The sequence below is a fragment of the Desmodus rotundus genome, chromosome 13 (assembly GCF_022682495.2).
Source record: "Desmodus rotundus isolate HL8 chromosome 13, HLdesRot8A.1, whole genome shotgun sequence".
NCBI lineage: Eukaryota > Metazoa > Chordata > Mammalia > Chiroptera > Phyllostomidae > Desmodus > Desmodus rotundus.
Window position 1 is genome coordinate 14,441,525 of NC_071399.1, and position 25,610 is coordinate 14,467,134.

A 25,610-nucleotide genomic window follows, 5' to 3' on the forward strand; every position below is an offset into this window, starting at 1 on the left:
CTGGAAATCTCTAGAAACTTGTAAACTGCACGTAGACTCAATAATCAGATTGATCTTATCACTAATCAGTGAAAAAAATGCTTAAGTCATAAATACCAAAAGAATCCATTGATTGTAAACAAAATGGAAGTGAGGCATTACTGAGCAATTTCAACTGAGAAAGATAATTAAACTCAGAGATGCTGTTTCCTGTTTCTCTGGTATAAACAAGGCCACTGGGCTGGCCTCTCCACAACCTGGATGTCCCAAGGCCACATCTCTATTCTTTTCTTCCACTTTCCTCATGGAGAATTCAGGGTCATGAAAGAATGAGAATTGGTGTGACTTTCCTGAAACGTTTTGAGCTTCCTCTGTGTTTATATGTATGTTATCTTATTAGAAGACGAGGTAACATCTATTATTAATTGATACACTAATTAAAGCCATACTTGCAATTTCCATTAGCTTATTCCCTGAATTCTCCGAGTTAGCTGTCTGGTTTTAATCAAAACCAAATGGTAGTCCAAGTTCCCAGCCTCGAGCAGCCTAGGAGGAAGTCATTCAGTGGAGGCATAAGAAAGCAGAAAAGATAAACAGATGATAGTTCACAAAATTTGTGTCGGACGCAGGATGCAGATACTGGGAGCCGCTTTAGAGATGTGACTCAGGGACCCTGTCATGCTGGAGGGAAGCAGTTGCAAGTGGTTAATGTCAACAAGACGGTAATAGGATCAAGATGGAGTCTGTCTTCTGCTTTTCCAGCACTGGATTTGTGTAACTGGAGGATTCTGACCAGAGGTAATGCTGCTGAGCCAGGACACAAACTTCTTTAATTCTGGGAAGGATTCTTGGGATCGAAGAGATCTTGAAGAAAACATTCTGTTTCCTCCTAGATTTGGGGGACTTTACTTACAGATTACCTCAGGTATAGTATATGAGGCTGCAGCATTTTCAGTTGTGAGCAGTGTAAAAAAGGATTTCGAATTTAGAAGAATTACGGTATGAGAACTAAATTCGTCTTGCTGCCTTAAAAGATCTTTTGAAAGGAGAACTGCAGTGGTATTTTGGTTAAGTTGTGTCTATACGTTTAACAGTGTGGAAAAGTTGTACAGGAGGGAGAGAGCTATGTTTGCTTTTCCTTTTTTCTCATAAGCAATGTGGGATAGAAAAAGGTCTAGGACTTTATGGCTCTCCAGCTAATCACCTCAAGAGCTTTGACAAACTCACTTCAGTTCTGTGTAAAATCAGAGCTCCTACAACGCCCAGGCGGGCTCTGCTCCCCCCCCACCCCCGCCCCTCTGCTTCGTGCAGTCTTTCTCACATGCACACTCCTCAGAGGCAGGAAATGCTTCCCAGGCAATCTGGGCCTGGTGGTGGAGGCCCCTTTCGCAAAACATCAGTCTGAATTTAGTAGACAGAAGTCACTAGGAACGCCTTGACAGACTCCTGCTTTAGCTAAGGCTCCCTCCAGCTGCGGAGGGTGTTTTTGTTAGAATCACTCACTGCGTAAAACTGCTTAGAATAGAGCTATGATCTCAACCACGAAATGTGAACTCAGATTTTGGAGAAACTAACGGGGACGACTTCTCTCCTAACCTGAGAGTTGAACAATGTCATGCCTTGGCGTTTCAGCTGCTCCTTGTCTAGGTAAGAGGCTGTGGGCTCTCTATCTTTATACTCGGAGGTTATCTTTGAAGAGGCAGAAAGACTGGGGTAAATGTTAGCATCTTGCAGCGAGTGGTGATTTCCTAGGATTTAGAGCTAAGCCATGAAATCAGAAGTGGAAAATGTTTAGTGAGTAGTAAACTGTGAGTCAAACTGTTTTAGCAAAATGTCAATTCTAAAATAGGCTCCATAGAGACTTTATTCCTTTATAAACTAAGATTTTCTATTAATCCCTTTTTATTCTTAACTTATGTATGAACAGAGCTGTATGTCCAAGTTTCCTATTACATGGCATAATGTGAAACAAACATACATCCTCACACATAAGTGTGAGGTGTGAATGAATCCCTTTTATCTCCCTTCTTTTGCTAACAGGGAGAGTAGATAGCACTAGAGTGACTTCTCTTCATAATGAATCTCTAAAGAACATTCTGTGTCTCATTTAAAATCTGAAGATTGGATTCCTCAATATTTCCCCAAACCAGTTTTACCTATAGGTCAAGCTGCTACTGTACAGCTTAAATAGTACGTAAATTTTCACCTCTCCTAAGTAGTATTTAATCTGATTTTCAAAAATGGAAGTATCAGAATTGGATTTAATTTATATTAACTTTCTTGAATTCACCATTCAGGCCATATTTTTGTGGCTATTTTTGAATAGTTTGAAGTAAATCTCAATGACAACATCATTCATTTTCATTATTTTAAGGCAGCCGGAAATCCCTGCAATTATATGAAATACTGATCATGTGTTTATAATTTGTATAATCATAAGATTACATTTCCTCTAGGCTATAGTCTCTTTAAAGTATCTTATTTTCTTTCTTTCTTTTTTTTCTTTAAAGTATTGTTAAGTGCTTAAATGTGCAATATAGGAAGAAATACATTTAGTAATGATTAAAATGATATTGACTTTTAATGCATAACATACTGTTACATTTATATTTCTCATATTTAGAAAGAAACTAATTATTTTATTAAAATAGTATGCAATGGTTTATAAAGGGAACAAAAACATTCATGTATATTTCCAAACTTATTAGATGAACACAAAATATACTCAATGAGAAAAATATATATATACTCAATGAGAGATGAGAGCTATTTGACAGTTGAATGACAATAAATTGTGTTTTAATTATAAACTTTCACATATTGCTAGGTGACCATTGGCAGTATTAGCTACTTATTGTTAAATTCTATGCTGCAATAACTTATATTGATAAATTTTAACTATCCCCTAACACTTTAAGACATGTTAAGACTTACATAAAATCCCTGAGTAGAAGTTCAAGGAAGGAAGTAACATAAGGCAATCACTCCTCTAACACTGTGAGGAGGTTGCCACAGGAGCTAAGGAATGAAATTCAGAAATGACCTCTCCAAGGTCACACCACTGACTAGTAGAACAGATGACAATGGAACCACAGTGCCTTGTTTTATAGTTCAGATATCTTTATCCTACATCATAATGCTCTCAAATAGTAACTATGCAGAATGAAGTATCACATGTCCAGTAGAAGTCTACTAGACAGAAAATTGGAGTGCTTCTTAAGTAAAAAAGCTGCCACCACTGTTACAGCACAGAAAAAAATTATGGTTTTAAAAAAGTTAAATTTACTCAGCAGTAAAATTTTCTCAAATGCAAGAATTCTTAAAAAGATGTAATATGCCTTCTACAAACATTTTAATGGAGTAACTTGTTTGTGACTACTTTGTTACGTTTTGTGTTTATGCCAAGAAAATCGATCCATATGCTAATAATCATAGTAATTTTAAATGCATGTTACTTAAAAACATAGGGCTAGAAAAGAGCTTGTCTGGTTCATATCCTTGTATTCAAATGGCATCATAATGAACTTACCCAACCAATGAAGTTCAGAGGAGCTATTAACAGCCCATTGAAACTGGTTTAATGTATGCAGACTTTCTTTCCTTTATCTACTTAGATTTCTATTGCTGGAGTCTATTTCCAGTTCTAGGGGTTTTCCTCCATGGGACTATAAAAAGCCTAAGTGGACATATGTGTACATAAGTGTACATTTCTAGGCTCAGTAAGCCCACTTCCTGTCACGTTCCCTTCTATAGCTTATTTTCAATCCTCTCATTGATTGTATCTACTCTCAGCCTTCTGCAAGGCCCGCGAGTTGTAAAATACAGAATTTGTTATAGCATATAAATAAACATCGGATCAGGACAGTGTAAGATGGGAGAGTCGGCTGTTTTGTACCATGCTTCACATGTGATAACATATGTTGCTATGTATGCTGGAACACAGCACTTTCCAAGGTAACAGCCTTTCTCAAAAAACTGATATATGTCATTTCTGTTACACGCCATTTCTTTAGAGAAAATGTGTGCAATGATGCTTTTTATCCCCATTTTCATGAAACAGATTGAATGTCATTACCACTTAAAAGTTACACTGTTCAACACCTCCGGTGTTACCACACTCCACATTATTGGAATGAAGAATAAAGGCAGTTAAAAAATGGCTTGTATAACTGACTGCATAGTTCCTAGAGGGCTGAGTAAACATGAGTACATCATTCTAATTTTTTCTTAAGAGCATTATAATAAAAAAGGAGAATTTTAAAGCTTGGTGTAATCTTACTTACAAAGGATTGGGCCTTATAGGCTTAAAATAAGTCTAAATTGGGACAGTTAAAATTTACCTTTTTTTTTTTCTTGGAGAATGAATAAATTGATGTCATTAGTCAGCATTATCTTGCAATGAGAATCTTTCTGGAGAAATAATTACAGTACAGCAAAGTTCCAAATGAGAGATGACCTAGATCTGGATCAGAGAATTTTATTATCAAAATAGGAAAATGTCCAGAATTTAAGACAAGAGAATTTAAAGAGGATGAGGGGAAACTAGAAAATACTCCATATTTGAAGGAAGTGGCATGAGAATTGTGCCTTCTTCCCCCACGTGAATGATAAGCCCCCTATGTGCACAACTTAAACCAAACAGGTTTATGGAGAAGCCCAACTCCAGATTGAATTTGGTGTGGATATAAAATACAAACTTTAGCCCTGGCTGGCGTGGCTCAGTGGATTGAGTTCTGGCCTGCAAACCAAAGGGTCACCAGTTCGATTCCCAATCAGGGCACATGCCTGAATTGCAGGCCAGGTCCTCAGTGGGGGGCATGTGAGAGGCAACCACACATTGATGTTTCTCTCCCTCTCTCTCCCTTCCCCTCTGTCTAAAAATCAATCAATAAATAAATAATCTTTTTTTAAAAAGAAAGAAATACAACCTTTACTTGTATCATTTTATTTTGGCATTAAACTGTTAGTCATTTCATTGAGAAATAGATGGGCTTAGTTTTCAAGGAAGTCAAACACAAAAAAAGTTGAAATGTGCTTCTTGAGACCTAGTTAAAAAGAGATTGTTAATTTTGATTCAGTGGATTATAGAGTATATAAGTAAACTTAAAAAGATTATACGGGGACTCTGATACACACACACACACACAAAAAAAGCTGAAATGCAATGTAAACAGTGTGCACATGAACTTGTACACACTGTATGTTGTATGAGTGAATTTTCCACAATTTAAATGGGGTGGTGTGCTGAAAAGCCCAATGGGAAGGGTAAGGAAACTGTCTTTGATTTGCATCTTTGCCCCTTGAGGCTCTACGACTTGAAGCATGCCCCATTGCTGCCCTGTGCTTCTGCTTTTTATTAGTACAGTGGGGAAGATAATGAAAATACTTCTATCCCCTGGTCATTTTAAGCATCAAGTGAGATTTTGTATGTGCAAATTGTTTTGCATACAGGATAACAAATATTTTGTTTAAAAAAGCATAAGTCAATTAATCAGGAAGGGGAGAATCGTGGTGTTTCACATTTTGGTCGAAATCACTTATGTGTATTGAAATAACACAGACGTACAAGGGATGAGTCCAGCTCATCCTCAGCCACGGACTCTGTAGCTAAGATCAACCAAAAAGTAAAGGAGTCAGTGTCATCAGCAGCAGCAGCAGCAGCATCGTGTCATGGAGCATCTAGAGAACTCTTGTAATGTGCCAGAGAGTAAGTGCTCTACATAGACTATTACTCATTGTTGTTATTTTAGCGTCATATTTCTATTTTCCCGTCAACATTTTTATTATTCCCATTACAGACTTGAGAAAACTAAGGAACACAAACTTAGGTAACTAACCCAAATCAAGGGGGAAAATATTCTTTAACAGATATCTTGTCTTTACAAAAAAATGACAGTAACAATCTTTACCCACCAATATGTGTTTGACATTGAGCTAGTGACTTGGTAGTGCCAAAACTTCTCCCCATAAAATTAGGGTAATGATAGTACCTACTTCATAGTATTTATGAGTGTTATTTTTAAAGAGACAGAGTAAGTAAAACACCAGATACAGTACCTGACCCATAGCAAGTGCTTAATAAATGGAAGCTTTCTTACGGTTACTATTTATTATGATCATCAAAAGTTTCTAATGCACCTACTATTACTCAGATACATAGAAGAACACTTGGTAATAAAAGCAAGCTTAAATATACATAGGTAGATAACAGAATAAAATGAGAATTGTAGGTATTAAACACAGGAAATGAAAGTTGGTATCAGAGGCATTGACCCCTGGTGGGATGATACCGACCTAAGAGAAGGAGCTGAGTTCCCAGTGATTTTATATCCCTGATTTTAGTGAAACGTGTACTTATTGAATGACCTGAGTCTCAGTACCCTGTTATCACCTAGCTATCTGAGCACCTGTGTGGATGTAGCCATATCTCTTATTTATATTTAGTGATTACTGTGTCTACTGTTAGTGTTCTTAGAAATGATAGCAAAGCTGAAAATAGAACGTGACCACTTACAGCAAAGCCACATCTCACCATGTAGATGATAAAGCATTATAATCTGTGTCCCTCATTGAATAGAAATATCATTTTATAATAAGGGAAAACCACATTTCAGTCATACTGATTTGCCACAAAAAAGGCAGCCAAATTCTTGATATCAAATTTAACTCTCAGCTATTTCCTGTTGCATGAAAAATTCCATGTGAAAAAAGTTCAGAGCATTTTTTTCCAGTTATAAGGGATCCTGTAGATAAAGAGATATCAAGGCAAAAAAAAACTACCCCAAATTATTAATTATTCATAAATGAACTTAATTGCAGAAATATCTAAGATACAATGTACTTCTAAATGCTCAAAGTGTTCTGCATAACAAAGAACACTATTGTTGAGAATACTGTGTATTTTTTAAAAAATAAAACATGGAAATCCAAAGACAACACAGATACCTAGATATGATTGCACACATGATGCAATATTATTCTCCATAACTGTGTTAATTCTGACATCGTTTGGAAACTAATTACCCCCAGGAAAGTCTTAGTGCTATCAGGCTATATCATTAAATGTTCCAAGATCTCTTCAAATTGCATGCGGGTTACTTAAGAAAACATTAAGAGAATGTGCAAATCTGGTAGAACTGAGCTATAAAGTGGTGGCAAGTCAAACATTGCCAGTATCTGGGCTCCTCCCTGCAAGAAAATTAGAAACTACTGAGACTGCATTAAATAGCAGGAACCTAGAGGTAAAAATAGAAGGTACCATGGAAAGAATACCTTGCAATTTTGTAACACCCTACTCTTTTCTGATGAGCTGTTTTGGAGTGGATTGACAGAGTTGATTTTCAATTTTGCTTGATTCCTGGAATATCTCTGACTCTGAAAGCTAAGAATTAGAAAAAGCTCTCCGAGCTCAGGAAAACTGAGATAAACATAAAAATAGGAAAAGAGAATATTTTACTGGGTACCCACTTCATCTTTCTTTTAAAGACCAAAAATGATGAAAGCTTGGATGTTTCCTTTGGAAAAGGTGATGCTCTACTTATTCCACTGACTTAATTCACGATTGGTGGTTTATTCTCTAATGCAGTAAAATTTTTAATGATTTCTAGACAGCCCAAAGACATAAAAGCTATTTCATGTATAATATTTTAAGCTTCATTAAGCAATTTACCAGTGAAAAAATTTTAGCAGGAGTTTGTGATTTTTCCCACATATAGTTAATGAGGCATAATGCGTGCATTCCAACATTTGGCAATGTGAAAGTAGATGGGTAATGATTTTGTGAAGGATTAAGAAGACATAGCCCGCTACTAGAGAAAGGAAACCTGCATGAAATCACAGGGAGATAAATTCTTACATGGTGTTATTAAAGGCCTCTCTCTCCCGTAGCCTAATTTTAGCCTTATCTAATGTGGATTAGGTGGCATGAAAGGAAAAGCACTACTTGTCTTTTACTAAGAGTTGACTATTGTGACCAGACTCATGGAAATGCTTTTTTAAATGTGTTGTTATCATCCCCTTTTGCCATTTGTTCACATATTTACATGAGGGAATTTTTAAAAACAGTATCTGTTCTATGCTTTCTTGCTGCTCTTAGGCACCTTGCATGTGGAACATCAGTTCGGTAACGAAAAGTAACCCTGTTCATGTTGTCTTTGAGCTAGGGGCAAGGGGAGGATGCCCAAAGGTACACAGTTTAGTTTGCTAAATAATTTGTTCTTTGACAGCTCCATCAAGAACATGAATCTTATTTTGGCCTCCACAAATGCTCCCTGTAATAAATATTTACTTTCGACATTAGTGAGCGCACATTTGGAGAACTGTATTAAGCTGTGAGCATGTCTGTTTCTGTGTTGTTGATTCTGTTCTAATTATCTAACTCAATTCAGAGTGTTTCGGGGACACTCACTATGTGGAAACGTGACTTCTTGAGAGTAGACTAAGATACATTAAGATTTCAAATCATTATAGATGTTCCCAATCTCTCCATCTTCCCAACTGGACCCTTGTCACGTAGAAACAAAGCAAGCCAATGCAGAAGTGTTTTTCTTGCTTTAGCTACATTCTTTATTCTTGCAAAAGTGTATTTCAGAGAGTTTAACTTACTTTTAATTAAAGGATTATTTCCCTTATATCTTCCCAGAATGACTGAGAATATGCTAAGTGACAGATTACACATTTATGTACTTTATAGTAGTAGTAGAAGCACATGTCCTAGAAATTTAACATGGAACGGGTAATTAAGAAGAAAGACACTGAGGGAAACCTGAAGTAACTCCGGCCATCTAAGGAAAAAGTAAAAAAAAATAAATAAAGAGAAATTGGCAGTACTAGTATGTCTATATTTTCTCTTGTATTAAATATGCAGGATTTGTGTGAAGGTATTTAAAAAAATACCCAGGGGTCAAATATACATATATAATTATATCATCTGGGTTCTGAAAGGACAAAACAAGATACCCGCTTTTGAAGGGATGAATCAAACAGTTGCTGACTGTTCAGGAACCGTGAATGAAGTGTCCAGGAAAAGCTGGAAAATCACGTAATAGAGAATTCCTCTTTTCATAGGTATTTATTGGGTTGGCCAAAAGTTTGGTTTGGTTGTTTTCTAAAAGATACCTCTAGTAGCGCTTAGTTGTCTTTAACTTCATTCGAAACAGTCTTGTTAGATTGTATGGTGACAGCTGTCATATCAGCATGCATGTAAAAAAAAAACATCAAAATTGGTGATTTTTTGTGCAGCCATTTAAATATTGAAGATGGAAGAAAATAAGCAACATTTTCAGAGGGTTATGCTTTATTGTTCCAAGAAAGGTAAAAAACACAACTGAAATGCAAATAAAAAAGATTTGTGCAGTGTGTGGTGAAGGTGCTGTGACTGATAGAACGGGTCAAAGTTGTTTGCAAAGTCTCGTGCTGGAGATTTCTCAGGAGACAATGCTCCACCATCGGGTAGATGAGTTGAAGCTGACAGAGAGGAAATGGAGAACAATCAATGCCACACCATGCAGGAGATAGCCGACATACTCAAAGTACCCAAATCAATAAAGTTATTGGTGAAAATGAATCTCGCCCTTTATTTTATGGAAACAACAAAATGGACTTTTTGGCCAACCCAGTAATGCTACTTATATATTATTTTGTATGTCTAAGACTTCTATTCAGGTAACGTTTTTAAAAGACTATAGCTAAGAGAATTACCAAGAACACCTGACCTGAATTTCAGGCGTTCCCAGAAGCGTTAGGGGAAGAAAGGAAGCCATAACAGAAACCAGCTAAGAATCTCATGGGAAATGGCGCTGATGGTGGTGGCCAAAAATAAACACCCAAACTGGCACTTTACTTTGCTGAAAGTGTGAGGCGAGTCTGTGTGTGATTGCGAGGTGGTGGTGTGCTGAGTGGGGCAGGAACAAAGGGGTTAGTTGGGTCCTGCTGGATGCATGGGAGAGGAACTGCAGGCACACAGGGGTGGGCAAAGGAGGTTTACAGTTGTTCATGTGGACAAATATGTAATACACGAATAAACCCTGTTTCACATACTCACAGCTGGAAATCTGCTTTTGCCCACTTCTGTATTTATGCATCAACTCAATCTTAAAATGACTGCTCTGGAACATATTAAAATTTAGAGTATTACTTAATGTTCTTTCTGAGATTCATAGATAAGATGCTTTCTTCCTATCTTAAGCAAATAACACAGAATCATAACACTTAAAATTGTTTTTAACTATTTCTCCTGACATTTACTTCCATACTTTTAAACAATGTGATTATATTATTTTTTCCATTTTAAACATTATTAGTTAACATCAGCTGTCTGAAACCACTCTGCCCACCATTCCTAACCCCTTACCCCCCAAAACCTTATACTCTGAAGACAGTTGTTCTATAATTTTTATTAATTCAGTGTTTACTATTTGCATTATTTTGGTTACTGAAAACTTTCACAGCTAAGCCAGCTAGTATACTATGATTACATTTCCTTTCTTCTAAAACTTTCTCTTTTTCCTGGAGTTAAACAATTTCCTTAGCTCTCTATATAATTATTACTAACTCTTTCTCTTATATAAAATTCCTCTCAATATGGCTACATACATCATATAATCTATTATTTTCCTGGGGGGTTTTTTCCTTGGAGACATCTCTTGTAGAGCACAGTAGAATATATGAAATAATTTTCCACTAGACCTACTATATAAATTTCACCCTGGAAATTGATTCCCTGGTCATTGTGTTTAATTCCTGGCTTCCATGTTTCCATGTCCTTTCCACATTTTTTATTCTTTCATTTGGGTGGAACTATTCCTCCAGTAATTTCTTGAGAAGAAGGAGAAAAGATTTAAGGCTTCTCATATAATTTCAAGGCAGAAATAATTTCCTACCAAAATTTTGAAGGTATATTTTCCTGTCTTATTCCTAGTGTTGAGAAACCTAATACAATTCTAATTCCCAATATCTAATATATAATCTCTACGTAATCTCTTTTTTCTCTCTTTAATTATATTTATGATCTTTTATTTACCTGTAAATTTCTGAAAGTACACAATAATGATTCTTGGTGTCGTCTTTTTTTATTCCTTGTATTATTGCATACTCCATGGATTCTCTTTGATCTGAAAACTTAGGTCATTAGTTCTGGGAAATGATCTATTATTTTCCTTTGAAAAATTTCTCCCATCGATTTTTCTCTGAAATGCTCCATAGAAATGTGCTTCTGTTGCATGACCAATGCATTTTCAATTTGTTAAGTAATTCTCTAGAGCTTATGATTGCCTCTGCTCTCTTTCCCAAAGAAGTGATTCTAGAATAGTAAAATCTGAAGCCAGAAAGAAAGAAAGACTTCCCACAGAGAGTAAGAAATCTAACTCAACTCCCATGTTACCTGGATGTATTAGAGGCAGGAAATTTTCCACAGAGGAACTCACTCAGGGGTTTCCTCATCTGGAAGCCTATCAAACATTGGCACCATCCCCAACACTACTGGGAGGAAGGAAGGCAGGGAGGGAGGGATGGACTTTCACAAAGACTTCCCAGTCTCACAGGGTGGATTCTAGTCAATTCAGATGGTTCAGAAAATGAGGCCAATAGAAAGGAAGGGAGGAAGGAGAGAGGGAGGGGGAACTGATGGCCCCTCCTTTGTGTTAAATTTTCCATGGTGTCTGTGGCTATGCAAGGACTCATTATCCTTGTTTACATGAGTTTGTCCCATAAAATGTTAAGCTCCTTTAGGACAGGTAGAATATATCATTTAGGTCGATATTCCCAGCGTTTAACGGAGTGTCTGCAGCGCACTGGGCACTGAATAAACACTTGTTGAATCAATGATGATGATCAGCAGTGTTGGCAGTTCTACAGCACTGCCGACCCGATTCCAGCCGCAAGTCCTTGGTGTGCGCCGTGTTCTCCCAGGCTGTGGAATCAGCAGTAGTGCTCATCATCAGGCTCTTCTTCCTTAGGGACAGTCGCCAGGCCAAAATGTAAGGTGTGTGTTTATTTCGGCAGCAAGTTCAAAGGAGAGCGTGATCATTTGCTATCCAATAGATGACAGTGATTCTCAATAGAATTTGTTTGTTGTTGTTTTTAGAACATTTATACTTAATTTAAGACATATATACTGTATGCCATAAAATGCTTATTTTATGAAGTGTTAAGCACTACAAAATTAACCCAAACAATAAATTTGAAATCATTTTGGTTCTAAACATCCTATGTACTAATATCACAAAAAAGTACTTTTAGACTTCGCAAACATTTTTCAGAAATCTTACATAATTAGAGGTACATGCAGTCTCTTGTAATATTAATAGAGTGGTGTTTGAACACATACATTTAAGAAGTGAAAAATCCCCATGGAAACTCACTTCATGAAATCAACACCCTGGAATGACCTATATTTTTCCAGATCCTTTATCCAAATTCTCAACAGCTGATCTCATTCTGAATGAAATTGCATAAAAAGGATTACCAAAAAAAAAAAAAGAAGAAATAGAAATTTACATAATAAGTAGTCAGTAGTTAGAAATATAATTTTAAATAAGACAGCCTGACGAGAGGGTTCACAGGGAGCCAGGACTTCTACAAAGAGTTCACAATCTACAGGATGGATTCTAGTCAATTCAGATGATTTAGAAAATGAAGCCAATATGCTGAGATGCAATTGAAAATAATCCAGTGTTCCTTTTTATTAACATTCTGTCCAGCCCTTAACTCATGGAGGCAGATTTTAACTATAAATATTTTAAATCACAAGATATTATGGAGTGGGCACTCAAAATATAGTAATGATGGTCATAATGATAATTAGGCCATTAGTCTAGAAAGCAAAGACTGTGCATTCACAGGAATAATTTGGGAATAACCAAAAAACCTGGATTAGAAATTAGGACAGAATTAATATTGCGATGTGCATATCTAATATATAATCTCTTTTTGTAGCCAAATTGCCTCAGAACTAGTTGAACTATCTTCCTTTGATGGTATAAAAATCCTTACCTACTTGCCAGGGGTGAGTGAAATCAGTTAATGATAAATAATAAAATAAAATAATGTTTATTATAAAATAATTCATGTTATAGTTAGGTCTTAAAAGCAAACTTTACTGTAATCTGGTTCCCAAAGGATTAATACAATTCTATGTCTCCTTAGTAAAAGAAATGAAACCAGAATTCAGTCTCAGCTTAAATGTAAATGTGGATTAGGAATGGCACAGTAATACCACCTGGCATTTCTTCAGTTAGCCCTCCTTTTCTACACCGGATAAAAATAAAGACAAGAAAGCATCTAAAACAGAACCGCCCTATTACAACCCAAATTTGACCATGAAAGTGAACATTTCCTGACCTGCACCTATGCGTTTTTTCCACTTTCCGTAGCCTCCCCACCCTATCATGACTTATGCATGGAATTCAGGGACTTTACACTTTCTTTTGAGTGCAAAATGAATGCCAACACGGAAAACCTGAATGCCGACCATTTTCAACGATGTTCAACAGACCTCTGAGGGAACCAAACTGTATCCATGAAGACATTTGGTCAGGCTGGGGAACCACATTCTAGTATATTCCTTAACTTCACCGATCTTCACAGGACGGGAATATTTACCTTTCTGGCATGTGCTCAGCGCGTAGTCAGACTAGCTTGATCGTTTTGGTGAAGGGTCAGAGTCCTTTGCAGTAGACTGAAGTGACCCAACACCAGCGCAGCAGTTAATCTGGTTTATGGCTGAAATCAGTAAGCCAATCCATGTTATGTGCTCACAGTTCTTGTGCAGAGTAAAAACCAGAAGTGTCTGTTCTTTGAATGGGATTTTTCTTGTACAAGTCTATTAATTTGGTTTCATTATGGAACATTTTGTAAGGCTCAGTTTACCCTGGTATAATTTGTTTCCTTTGTCTAAGGGTTTGAATAATTCAAAGCAAAAAGTATGGATACCAGGAATGTGTTTATCTTCTGACCTTATCTCATGCCTGGTTTTCTTGTTTACTTAAATACTTACAGCCAAATTCTAACAGAAGTATACAAGCTAAACTCCATAGCATCTAAAGAAATGAGACTGAAATTTCTGAAGAACTATCCCAATTGTCTTATCTTTCTCACATCTTCCTTTTGGATCCCCTAAATTCCTACCTGAGGAGCTCGGATTTTATACACACTAAAGATATGCAGAGGGAAGGGGTGGAGGTGGGATCTCAGTCCATGGAGACAATGAAGTGTGTTCAGCATCTAAGCCTGGCCTTAGAACCACGGCCTAGTCTGAATCTGGCTTACTTCCTACATGTGTGTATAACCTTGGGCAAGTTATTGAATTTCTCTTAGGTTCAACAATACTAGCTGGCTAGCTAGTAGTAGCAGTAATAGGATGCATGTAAATGTATTTATCCTGAGGCATTGTAAACAGTGTATATTATGCTTTCTTACTCATGAATTATGTGTTAATGTAAGCTAAACTGGATTATTTCATGTTTCTTAGTCACTCCCTGGAGTAAATACATCCTGAGAGTTTGTGATCTGTATTAGCTCTTTCACACACGAATACATTAAAAATGCAGTCTTATAGCTCAAATTGTGCATGAACAGTTCCCTGGTGGCCCTTGTTGAAATTCAAACCAAACAGCAAATAGATTTCTGTAAAGACTCGTGTTCACACAAGTAAATCAGGGGAGCATATAAGTCAGAGCAACACATTTCTTCCGGCGAATTGTACTCAGTATTGCAGTACAGATATTTTCCTACTGGAATGTTCAATAGTTATATGTTTATTCATCAATAGATCAGTCAACCCAGCTGCATTTCAAATATTGTCAATGATTTTTTATCAGAAATATTCAATGTGAAATTTTCTTCTAATATTCGGCTGCTTCTTAAAGAACTAATACTAGTAAAGCTATTAAACGGGAATTTTATAAACTGTCTTAACCTCTCTAGCACAGATTAAGTACTGGTTTTTCTAAGATATATTTTCACTTTTGAATCACATCCTGAACTACATATATATTTTTAATTTTTTAATAGGTGGGGAAATGATAAAACTCACTCTCTTCTTCAATCAGCGAATCTGAAGTAATTTTTCATCAACTTTGATCTCCCTTTGTCTCGTATGGAATGTCTCTCCCTATCTGTTATTAAACTACAATGACATGTCTGTAGCTATCAGGAAGAGAAGCTGGGAAGAACATGTGACCCAATGGATGGGACAGCCCTTCAGTTCTGATGATCATAACACAGCATGTCATCATGGACTAGTAGCTGACAGCTTGCAGGCAAGGATGGAAAAAGATGCAACTCTAAATGCGGACCGCAAAGAGAAGTGTGTTTCACTACCAGATTGCTGTCATGGGCCAGAGCTGAGAGATTTTCCTGGGAGGCCAATGGGTCACATTTCCAAGGAGGGGGATGAAAATGACAGCCACGAAGGTGAAGGTGAAGATCCTTTTCTCTCTTTGGAAGCCAGCACAGAGACACTAGTGCACGTTTCTGATGAGGATACCGACTCTGATCTATATCTCACAGATGATAAACAGATTTTACCTTCCCAAGAGCATAGAGCATCAGACCAACAAAGCGTCAAAGGAGCGGGCTCCTTGGTAAAGATGCTGCCTCTCACTGAAAGAAACGAAGACTCTTGTAGCTCCTGGGGAATGGCTGGTGGAGCTGATTTAACACTAGTAGGAGAAAGACAGGAGAGAAAAGTTATTGACATTATCAGTAAAAGCCTGGAGCTTTGTAATGATATAAGCTTAAGTGAAATAAAAGATGCATCCCAAAGACATGTATGCGATTCATTGAATGTGAAAGATATTGTGCCTGAGAAGCAATTGCTTAATTCTGCTGTAATTGCTCAGCAACGAAGGAAACCCGACTTCCCAAAAGAGGAACATGAAAGAAACACCTGCTGTGTAGTACAAGATGAGTTTTTCGATTTTCCTTGTGCAGACAGAGGACTGCCATTATTAAAAGCAGATACCAGAAGCTGCCTTCTGCAGCCGCCTTCCTGCCCTAGGGGAATGTCAGCTGAAAATGGCCTGCAGAAGAGTGGTTTCTCAGGACATCAAAACAAAAGTCTTCCAAAGGTCAACTCAGGAGATGGCATGCGGTGCTTACACTCAGAGGAACCTCTGGCCACCCAGGAACCCACAGATAATCAAGTCAGGCTTCGCAAAAGAAAGGTAAGACGCAAATTATCCGGCTTTTGGAATTTTGTAAACATCTTTGTTCCCATCACTAATGCTATTTCAGTAGCATTAAAAAAAAATAGGTAGATGTTTCTTTTGCCCTGTAATGTAGCTGTGTAATGCAAAGAGTATCTTCTTGGGGAAGCCATCAACATATGTCAAACTTAAAATATAATAGCCTATCCACATGGTAATAATATTCACCATGGTTTATGAACATTCTAGTTTGAGACTGTGTCAAAGGCAGAAGTGGTTTCACTTTCTTCAGCTGGAATTGCATGGTCATCAGGGAGCCCAGTGTTCAAAGTCCATCTGAAGAATTATCGATTCTTTTTAGAAAAAAAAGTCAAGGGATTTTTTAATGTAATACCATTTATTTGGGCTTGTTTCTTTTTCCCTTTGAAAAGCATATTTAATCATAACAAAACTGACATAAAGTACATATTAAAATGACCCCTTCCTCTATATAAAGGCAACAGCACCCCTCCCCCAAAATATGCTGGTATTATTTTAAATGATACCCTGACACATTTGTTATCAATAGATACATTAACTTTTCTTTAACTCTTGACCAAAAAAGGCCAATAACTTAAATTAATTTTTTATGCCAAGGCTCCCTGACTAACCCTGTAGATGCCACACTCCCCTAAGGAGTTTCCAAGTGTGGGAAGCAAAGGTGAGACTGGAGCTACACAAAGCAGGGATTGGCTAGTGAACTCTTGGCCAAAGTTTGTCTTGTATTTAGGATTTTCCCAAAGTGCTTCCAACAATGTAGTACTCTATAATGGTGTACTACATTAAATTGTAGTACAATTATAATTGTACTACGTTAAATTGCTAATTATGATTTCTTCTATAAATCCAACAGGGCCATAGGCATTGAAAAAACAATGCAGATTGGACGTTGAAGTGTAACATCTTTGCCCCTTTTTTCATGTTGTATTAATCCATGATTGCAATTCTAACACAAAAATAATGTTCTTAGTTCTGTTCAACTGGGCCATCTATGAGGAGGGTTAAACGTCTCAAGCTCTCTTTGTGGTGAAGAAATCTGGTTTCCATAAACTGTGGTGTCACCAACAAACTAGATCAGTAACATGTCATAAGTCAGTGTGAGTGAGGTCAAAGGCTTTACAGCAAAGATCAACGTGCTCAAACTGTACGCCGACAGAGCGTTCTGTGCTCCTGGCAAACTCTTCCCTCTTTATATAAATGTATTAAAATGCTGATGCTCCGCAAAATTGTTTACATTGGAATGCTCAGGTCAGTGTTTCAGAAATTTCCATATATCCTATCAAATCTGTTGGAGGTAATGCAATAATGACATAAGAAAGTATTAACTGACCTATGACATAGCTTCCCTAAAATAAGACAAACCCTGCCCAACTGCCGACAGAAACATTAAACATTCCAAAAACATATGCTCACCACTTGGACATTTATATCAATACTGAGAATGGTGGAAAGAATTTGCTCTTGGATATGTCACTATAGCATAGCTGCATTATGAGAGCTGTAATTATATCTCATGTACAAGTTCTAACTTAAATATTCTATTTTAAGCATTTCATCATTCTGAAGTGTTATGGCATTGTCTGGTGGAATATTTGCTTTGACTCAATAACTCATTTGTGATGCCTTGTAATACGCAGATTTCATGCAAAATTTTAGGTTTGGAATTTACTCTGGAAAATATGATTATAAGAGAAGCCTCTAGAATCAAAACATACAGGAATTTTTGTTCTATTTGATACTTAGGAGTTAAAATACCTTTAAATTAGCAATGAGCCATATTAGAACAATAAAAAGAAACAATAAAACAAAAGAAATAATTGAACAACAAAAAAAATTACAAAAAAGAAATAATAAAACAATTTCACAAACATATATGTACAGCAATGTTCATAATTATATTGTATGTTACTGACAAAAAAACAAATATCCAGCAATAAAGAATGCTTATTGTTTAGAATGCTGTTTATATGCTAAAGTTAATAACAACATTTATGTACACACCACGCTGCAGTTCGAATGCTATGCAACCATTAAAAAGATGGAGTGAGATCCCCATACACTAACTGAAGGATGCTCGTGGTACGGTGTATCTGGAAAATGGCAGTGGCAGGCCAATCTGTATAGCATATCCCCGCCTTACGTGACAAAATGTGGGGATGCAGGGACAGAGAGAAAGATAGAGATAGAGATGGAGGTAAAGAATGAGAGACACAGAATATAAACCTCTCTATGTGGCTCAGTAAGAATATTCCAAATTTCAGCTAAATAGGCACACAATTGTTCACAGGAGTTACTTTAAGATAACAGAATTAAAAGGGTAGAAGCAGGGTTTTTTTTTTTACTTTTTAACCGATATAAATTTTATAAAAGGTCATAGAATTATGGGTGAAATGCATATAATTAACAGAAGTATGAAAACAAAATAATATTAGATAAAGTAGTTGAAGCATTTTTTTGCATGGCATAAAACACCTTTTATCCAGTTATCATGATATTTGTACTTTTAGGAAGTGGAAACAAATATGTATCAAGTTGTTCAAAATATGAATAAGATTTTCAATCTGCTACTCAATTCGCAATGCCGGTGCATATAGTTTAAGCCAGCTAAGTCTTGCAGAGAGACACATGAGCCACGTTTTCATGTGTAAAGTATTAGGTGCCAGATTCTGAAAAAAGTTTGCTTAATTGTCTGTATCTCTTAAGCTATTTGTCGGCTATGGTGACAGCTTTCAGATTAGAGCTTGGAAAGGTGAAATAGAATATAAGCTAATCAAATTTTAGTTACAGAACTTTATCTGATGGTCCTGTGAGTGAACCAAATCCCTCATTGAATTTATGAGCATGAGTTTTTTGGGTTTTGGGTTTTTTTTTTTTTGATCAGGACATAATCAAGATTCTACAACTTGAAAAAACTAAAAACAAAAACAGAGCTTATAAGAGTGAGCCTCAGACTGTTCTGAAATAACACCCTAGAGATACTGTTCTTTAGATATAAAGTATTATTTCTTAAGACCTATAAATCTTGGCAGACACTCATTGTCCTGCATGATGTATTTTTTGTTGTTTTCCAATGATACTTCTGGCTCTCTAAGATAGCCATACATATATTTATTAGGAGTTTCGATTGAAGAGGACTGCATTTGTAGTATACATAAATATTAGCCTTTTAAGCTAATAATTTCCCTAGATACGATGAAATATATCATTAAAGTGAAGCCACCAAAATCAAAGGAAAACCGAGTAGATTATGAGCAGACATTAGAACTCAGCCAGCCAGAAGGTTGAGTAGCATAGGACCAGTGCTTATAGGGTGTGGGTGGGCCTTGGGGCTAAGGCAGCTGGTTAAGAGCAATTCTCAGACACAAATTCCAAAGAAATCTGGAGGAGGGAGGCAGCCGAAGAAGCAGTCTCTTTAAACCAAATGAGATGTGAAGATGGAAAATATGTAGGGAAAGACTTGAGGTTAGACTTTTTTTAGAAAACTAGTGTATTTGTTCTTGATGGTGGTTTACTAATTAAAGAGAGTCCAAAATTCCGTCTTCTCTCGAGGCTATTTAAATAGTTCCCAAATTTTTAAATAACCATAATAGTCACATAAATGTATGAACATATTTTCATTTGCTCACATAAAACATAATCCATATTACAAAGAAAAATAAACTCCAAAAGATAATGCAGAAATGATCTGAACTTTAAGAAGACACCTCATTGCACATTTAAACAAAAACCTCACAATTCAAACAAGAAACTGAATGTTAACATTTATACTACAGATTTGACCACCAGCACAGAAAACCAGCATAAAAGTGGCTTATACAACCTCTGTTTCTCACAGACACATAATAGTTGCATATAAGCAGACCTGGACCCAGGTGTTGGCTCTGTGTTTTTCCAAGTTCCGGGCCCCTTTCTTCCCTTTCTGCTCTGCCACCTGGAACCCATACTGAGGTCAGTCTGGAGGGGAAAGGATGCAGGAAGGCTTCTATGTGAAGGCGGGACCCAGAAGGCACACACTTCTTCTTTCACATTCCAAGTGCTACAACGTAGTGTCATGGCCACACCTACCACTAAGAGCTGAGAAATGGAGGCTGCCTTCTGGGCAAGCAGATGTCTGCTCACAACTGTATTGTTAAGGATGAGATCACTCATAACGTAAACAGGTTAATGAACGATATCCTAGCATAAATATGCTCCAGTATACCGAACTGTGGAAGGGATAAACAGGCTGTGTATATGTTCTGTATAAATACCTGATGCTTTAATTTCACGCTACAGAATACCTTTCCATGTTAGGAACTCTTATATGTTAAAGTGGTGTTTATCAAATGCTACACTTGTTCTTGTGGAAAACTGCCCAGGAGCAAAACATTGTACTGTATCTACATGTATACTGTAATGTAATATTATGTTAATTAGCAATGATTGACAAAAAATCAAGTGTTTTAGTTTTACCCTATTTTTAAAATATGTATAAATCTGGTAAAATCACACCTATATCTAAACTGACCTTCTCATTCTTTTCTATGACTTTCTTGTTCCTTCTATCTCCTAAAAACCTGTTTGTGAGCCATGTGGCCTGGGGAGGTTAATATTGGCCAATGGGTAACACAAAGAACATAGTAAAATATGCAAAATACAGAAGGGACCGAGAATGAAGGCCAGCTGGGAGAATATGAAAGGGAAGGAAAAACTTATGTAAAAAATAAAAACCAAAAAGACGGTTAAGGCCCAAGAAGGTATATTGAATGACAGCCAGGATTAATGGAAAAATTAGAGTTTGTTAATAAGCCTGGTAATAGTTGACATAGAAGGAATGGAAAGCAGAGTAAGTATATACGGGGTGAAGAAAAAGTAGGTTTACAGTTGGGAGTATGCAAAGCGCAGAGTTTATTCTTAGATTATTATATATTAATTATCATATTATTTTCCATGTGAACAACTATAAGCCTACTTTTGCCTCACCCTGTATAGTTCTGTAGATAGATTCAAAATAACAGTATGACTTACCTAAAGTCACCCTGATTACAAAGACATACTGTTGAGTCAATTGTATTGTTTTTAAACTTTGTTTCCCTAGGTCAAGAATTAGAGTTGGCAAGGGAAAGGTGTCACTAGGTGGAAAGTTGGTCTGTGATTGGATAATGCCGTTCACATCAGCCACATTTTAGTTGTGTTTGAGTCCCGGGTAACACTGGTAGCTCTGTGAGTAGCTCATTTTGTGCCCTTGGGTCCCTGAAAACCATCAAATTACTTCATGGCATTCGAACTGGTTTTTGCCTTATAAATAACTAGAAAGTCAAAAAACATCTTTGCTAGTATTTGAATTTCAAATATTTTGCCTTATAACAAGCATAATTCCCCTAAAACCAACTAGAAATGAAAAAACATTTAATTATATGATAAAGGATAAAGCTAGATACAGTGTCTGATGAAATCCATCAGTCATAAATATTGAGCATTTTCAATATCCGGGCCCTGTTCTGCGTACCTGGTACACCACTGTGAGCCGGAGAGCAGAGTTCCTTACATTGTGAACCATACAGTTCCTGAAACACCGCTGGGGCTGCCAAGTAAAGCTTCTGTTTGGCCAACACATAAGGCTAGCACTGAGGAGAGTGGGCGACAGTAGTGAGGAAGAAAGAAGAAGAAGGGGGTACAAGGAGTGGCAGCAGTGAGGAGTAAGAAGGAAAACAAAAAGAGAGGTAGAGATGGGGTGTGGCAGAGGGCCACAGAGAGAGAAAAGACCAGGCCAAAATAGGATACCAAGAGAAGCACCAATCATCCGCAAGGAAAAACAACGATGCAAGCCTTTGGGTTTGTTTGTTTCAGTGGTATGGTACTTTTTTTCTTTCTTTTTTTTTAAATTTATTTTTATTGTATTTTTTATACCCTCTTCCACGTTTGCCCACCCCCATCCCCCTGCAATCACCACACTGTGCTCCATGTCCATGAGCAATGCCAGTCTTGACAAAAAGTGGATTTGTGGCAGGCCGGAATCAGGTTGTATTTCAACATGTGCAAGTCACGGTTATCACCAACAGAAGTGTGACAAGGAGACAAAAATATGAATTTGACTCTAGTGATTACAGAGCAGGTGGGGATAAATTATTACTATCATTGTACGTAAGGAACTCTGCTCACTTGGGCTGTAGCTCCACCTGGCTGCAGGTGAAGACCTGATAAGCTCATATTTGAAGATCCTGAAATGTTTTCACATGCGGGTGGAGGGGATTTTTCCCAGTTTCCTCAGCCAAGTTAGTTGCTTGATTCTTTCTTCATTCATGGAGGACTTATTCCTATTTTGTTTCCTACAAATGTACCTGATCCCACCATTGCTAACTGAAACATAAGCTCACTGGGGGTAGTTTTGTGTGGGTACCTGTTCAAATTTTTGTCTACAGCATCCAGCCCCATGCTTAGAACCCTGTCCATAGGTACTTGAATGAATAAATATCCCTGCCATGGTAAAGGATTTATTTTCAGATGACAATATAAGGTGTTAAGAGCTCAAGTTATAAAGATATTGAAGAAATGAAGTTATACAACCAAAAGCAGTGACCAAATATCCCAGCCTTTATACCATAACCTCCTCTCCGTTCGTCCTGCCAGTTCTGTGCTAAATCAGGGCCCGAGGAAACAAGAGAGAGCAAAGAATTATGTAAAATTGGGTCTCCGAGACAACCTTCAAGTTTAAGATTATTACTCCCCTTTGTCACGAAATAACTAATTAATCGTAACTATTAGTTATTTAGAATGTACTCAGTTGTCTCCAGAGAGGAGTGGGCCAGGGTAAGTGAAAATGAAGAAAATATTAGAGTATGCATTTACATTTATTTTTAACTTATCCTATAATTTTGTATATGCGACAAAGATACACGGTATATTACTACAAAAGCATATGTGCTACAGTTTGTAAGTAAATCAGAGTACAAAATCAAAAGTGTCGAGGGCCGCTGACTTAGAAATTCTCTAGCTTTTCTGCTTGGCGTCACTTTGAGGAAGTTGGGTGTGGCGTAGAGGGAAGGCGGCAAGAACAACAGAACAGGAGATGGAAAGACAGTGCGTGCAGGAGACCGAGGGCCTTTTGTTTACAGAGTATCACACGGTAGTAGATTTCTTTATAAATTCTATTGTGAAAACCACAGAAAGGAGGGAGATTTGTTGCCAGGTGCCTTTAAGGCTGAAAAAATACACTCTGAATGAAATAGAAGCAATTAGATCTGAATTTTTCTCGTTCCAGCTATTTTTTTAAGCAGTTATGAAGTGTGATGGGCCTCTGGCCCAGCAGTGACTTGGCCCAAGACTGCAAATTTACATTATTAGTAACAAGATCATTAATAAGTTCACATTTACCCAACATCAGCTTTTATTGGAACAAGAATTAATACATTTTATGATGTTATTTTAAATAATTAATAGGTATTTCAGAGCCAATTGCACATTAGAGGCTAGGGTAAGAGTGAAATGTTTCGTTTCTTCCTCATGGATTTCTGTTACTATAAACTAGGACCAACTTATTAATCTTTTAATACCAACAAAACCACCATAGATTCTGGCTGCCGCCCTCAAAGAAATGCCAATATCCACAAAAGTTGGGATAAGTAGCAAACCCCACAGAACAGGGCCCTCTCTCTGTTATCTGGGCACTAGACTCAACGCTGCCAGCAGACTCTGCTCGTTTTCTGGCTCATGTTCTTAGAAATAAAGTACTTCCCTGCTGCCAACAAGATCTCTATTCCACAGATAATTTTCTAACTCTTGAGACAATTATAGTGCTACTTGAGAGATAACCTTACAATTTTCAAAGGAAACATAAGCAAATTGGAAAGTACACTTTTATTCTTTTTTTTTTTTTCAGTTCTGGCTCTACATTGGCATAGGAATAAAACTAGTGATTAATGAACCTCTTCAATTTTTCGTTCTATTTTTTGAGCCAGTGAAACTTCAAAAGGATTTGCTGCTTTTTATATACATTAAAAGTTAACCCAGAGGTTTCAAAGAAATTAAAATAGTACCATAATTTAGTCTAGGAAATGAGTAGCTTTGTCTGAGCTTGATTTTCTAACCAAGAGATGAAGCCGTGCTGAGGAGAAAGAGCACAATCTAAATTGAGAGGCATCATTTAATATTCTTGAGTCTTACAGGTCCCTGAAAAGTTGAGAGAAGAGTCCCCATATCAGAAGACTGTTAGGAACATTAAAAGAGGTAGAAAATGTGATGAAACAGCTATGTAGTACAACCACTAAAATGATCCATTTTTAACCCAAATCTGAGGTGAAGCTTTAACAGGTAAATAACTTCAGAATTGCAGAACTGTATCTGGAAAGAAGTCCAATTCTAGCAAAATCTACACTCACAGCATATACACCCAGCCAAGGTCACTAGCTATCTAGCTGATTTCCAGAGCGAGGCTCCGCCCATGGTAAGCCTGCGCACCTCCTACACAGAGCAAAGTGATGAAGCCAGGGCACTCAGAAACCAAACTGCTTCCCTCACTCACCGCTTTGTAATCTTGCATGTTGCGTATTCTCGCTGTGCCTCAGTTTTTTATCTGGGTAATGGGATGCTTCACTCTGTTACTAGGAAAATTAGATAAGTTATGTATAAAATATTAAAATGGCACTTGACACATTAAATCAGTGCCTGATTGTGGGGCAACCAGCAAAATGTAAGACTGGATTTAGAAAGTAAGTCACCCCACATAGACACCTTTCCTATCTAATTATCCTTACATAGTAGAGCCTGCCACATTCATTCATTAACTAAATGAATAGTAAGTACCTTCTCTTTCCCATACACTTGGGGCTATGTGTGGTACAGAATGTAAATAAAATCACGTGTGCATCCTTACCGAAAGGAGCTTCCACACTAGTTGGGGCAATGTTGCACAAATAACAAATTTTAAAATACTCATTTGCACTAACCTTGATAACTATTAGAACTTAATGTAATTTTAAATCTACATATATAAATTAATACATCTATAAATTATATACAGATATAAATTAATTGTTCATATTGCAATAATCAAGCACAATCTGAGATGCAGGATCGGGCTTCCCATGGTACGTCAGTCTCTTTATGGAGACTTGCAGTAGAGGGGGTGAAAAACACGCAGGAACTAAGGGGAGGTTGCGCGCTGCAGGGACCTGAGCAAGTTGGCTGATGGTGCTGTGCTCCCACGTGTTTCTAACAAAGTGCCAAAGGAATTTGGAGGCAGGCTCAGTGGCTGCAGTAAGCATCACCTGTATGGCCCATGGACCATTTTCTCTCCCCCAACCCACCCCCAAAGCTGCAGGGAAGTGGAATTTGAGTAAACACAGCAGACCAGTGCCTCCCCTAAGAAACAAACTGCTGAGCTCTTGAGCGCAGAGTAGTTACTTTCCATGGGATTATCTGCTGTCGTATGGATGGAACATTAATTTTCAATTCGTTCCTCAATAACAC

At 37.2% G+C, this 25,610-nt stretch overlaps 1 protein-coding gene across 3 annotated transcripts in view; it reads left to right on the forward strand.

Annotated features, from left to right (window-relative positions):
- Nucleotides 1–599: 599 nt before the first annotated feature.
- Nucleotides 600–25,610, forward strand: part of DLC1 (DLC1 Rho GTPase activating protein) — a 337,471-nt gene continuing 312,460 nt past the window's right edge. Inside the window, exons 1-2 of one of the 3 annotated variants that reach the window (XM_045197214.3) lie at nucleotides 600–777; nucleotides 14,989–16,142. In XM_045197214.3, the coding sequence (XP_045053149.2) occupies nucleotides 15,114–16,142 (1,029 nt within the window). In that variant the 5' untranslated portion in view covers nucleotides 600–777; nucleotides 14,989–15,113. Of the gene's footprint in view, nucleotides 778–1,326; nucleotides 1,627–14,988; nucleotides 16,143–25,610 lie in introns of those variants that run through there. The other 2 variants (XR_008425966.1, XM_045197213.3) reach the window with 2 other exon arrangements.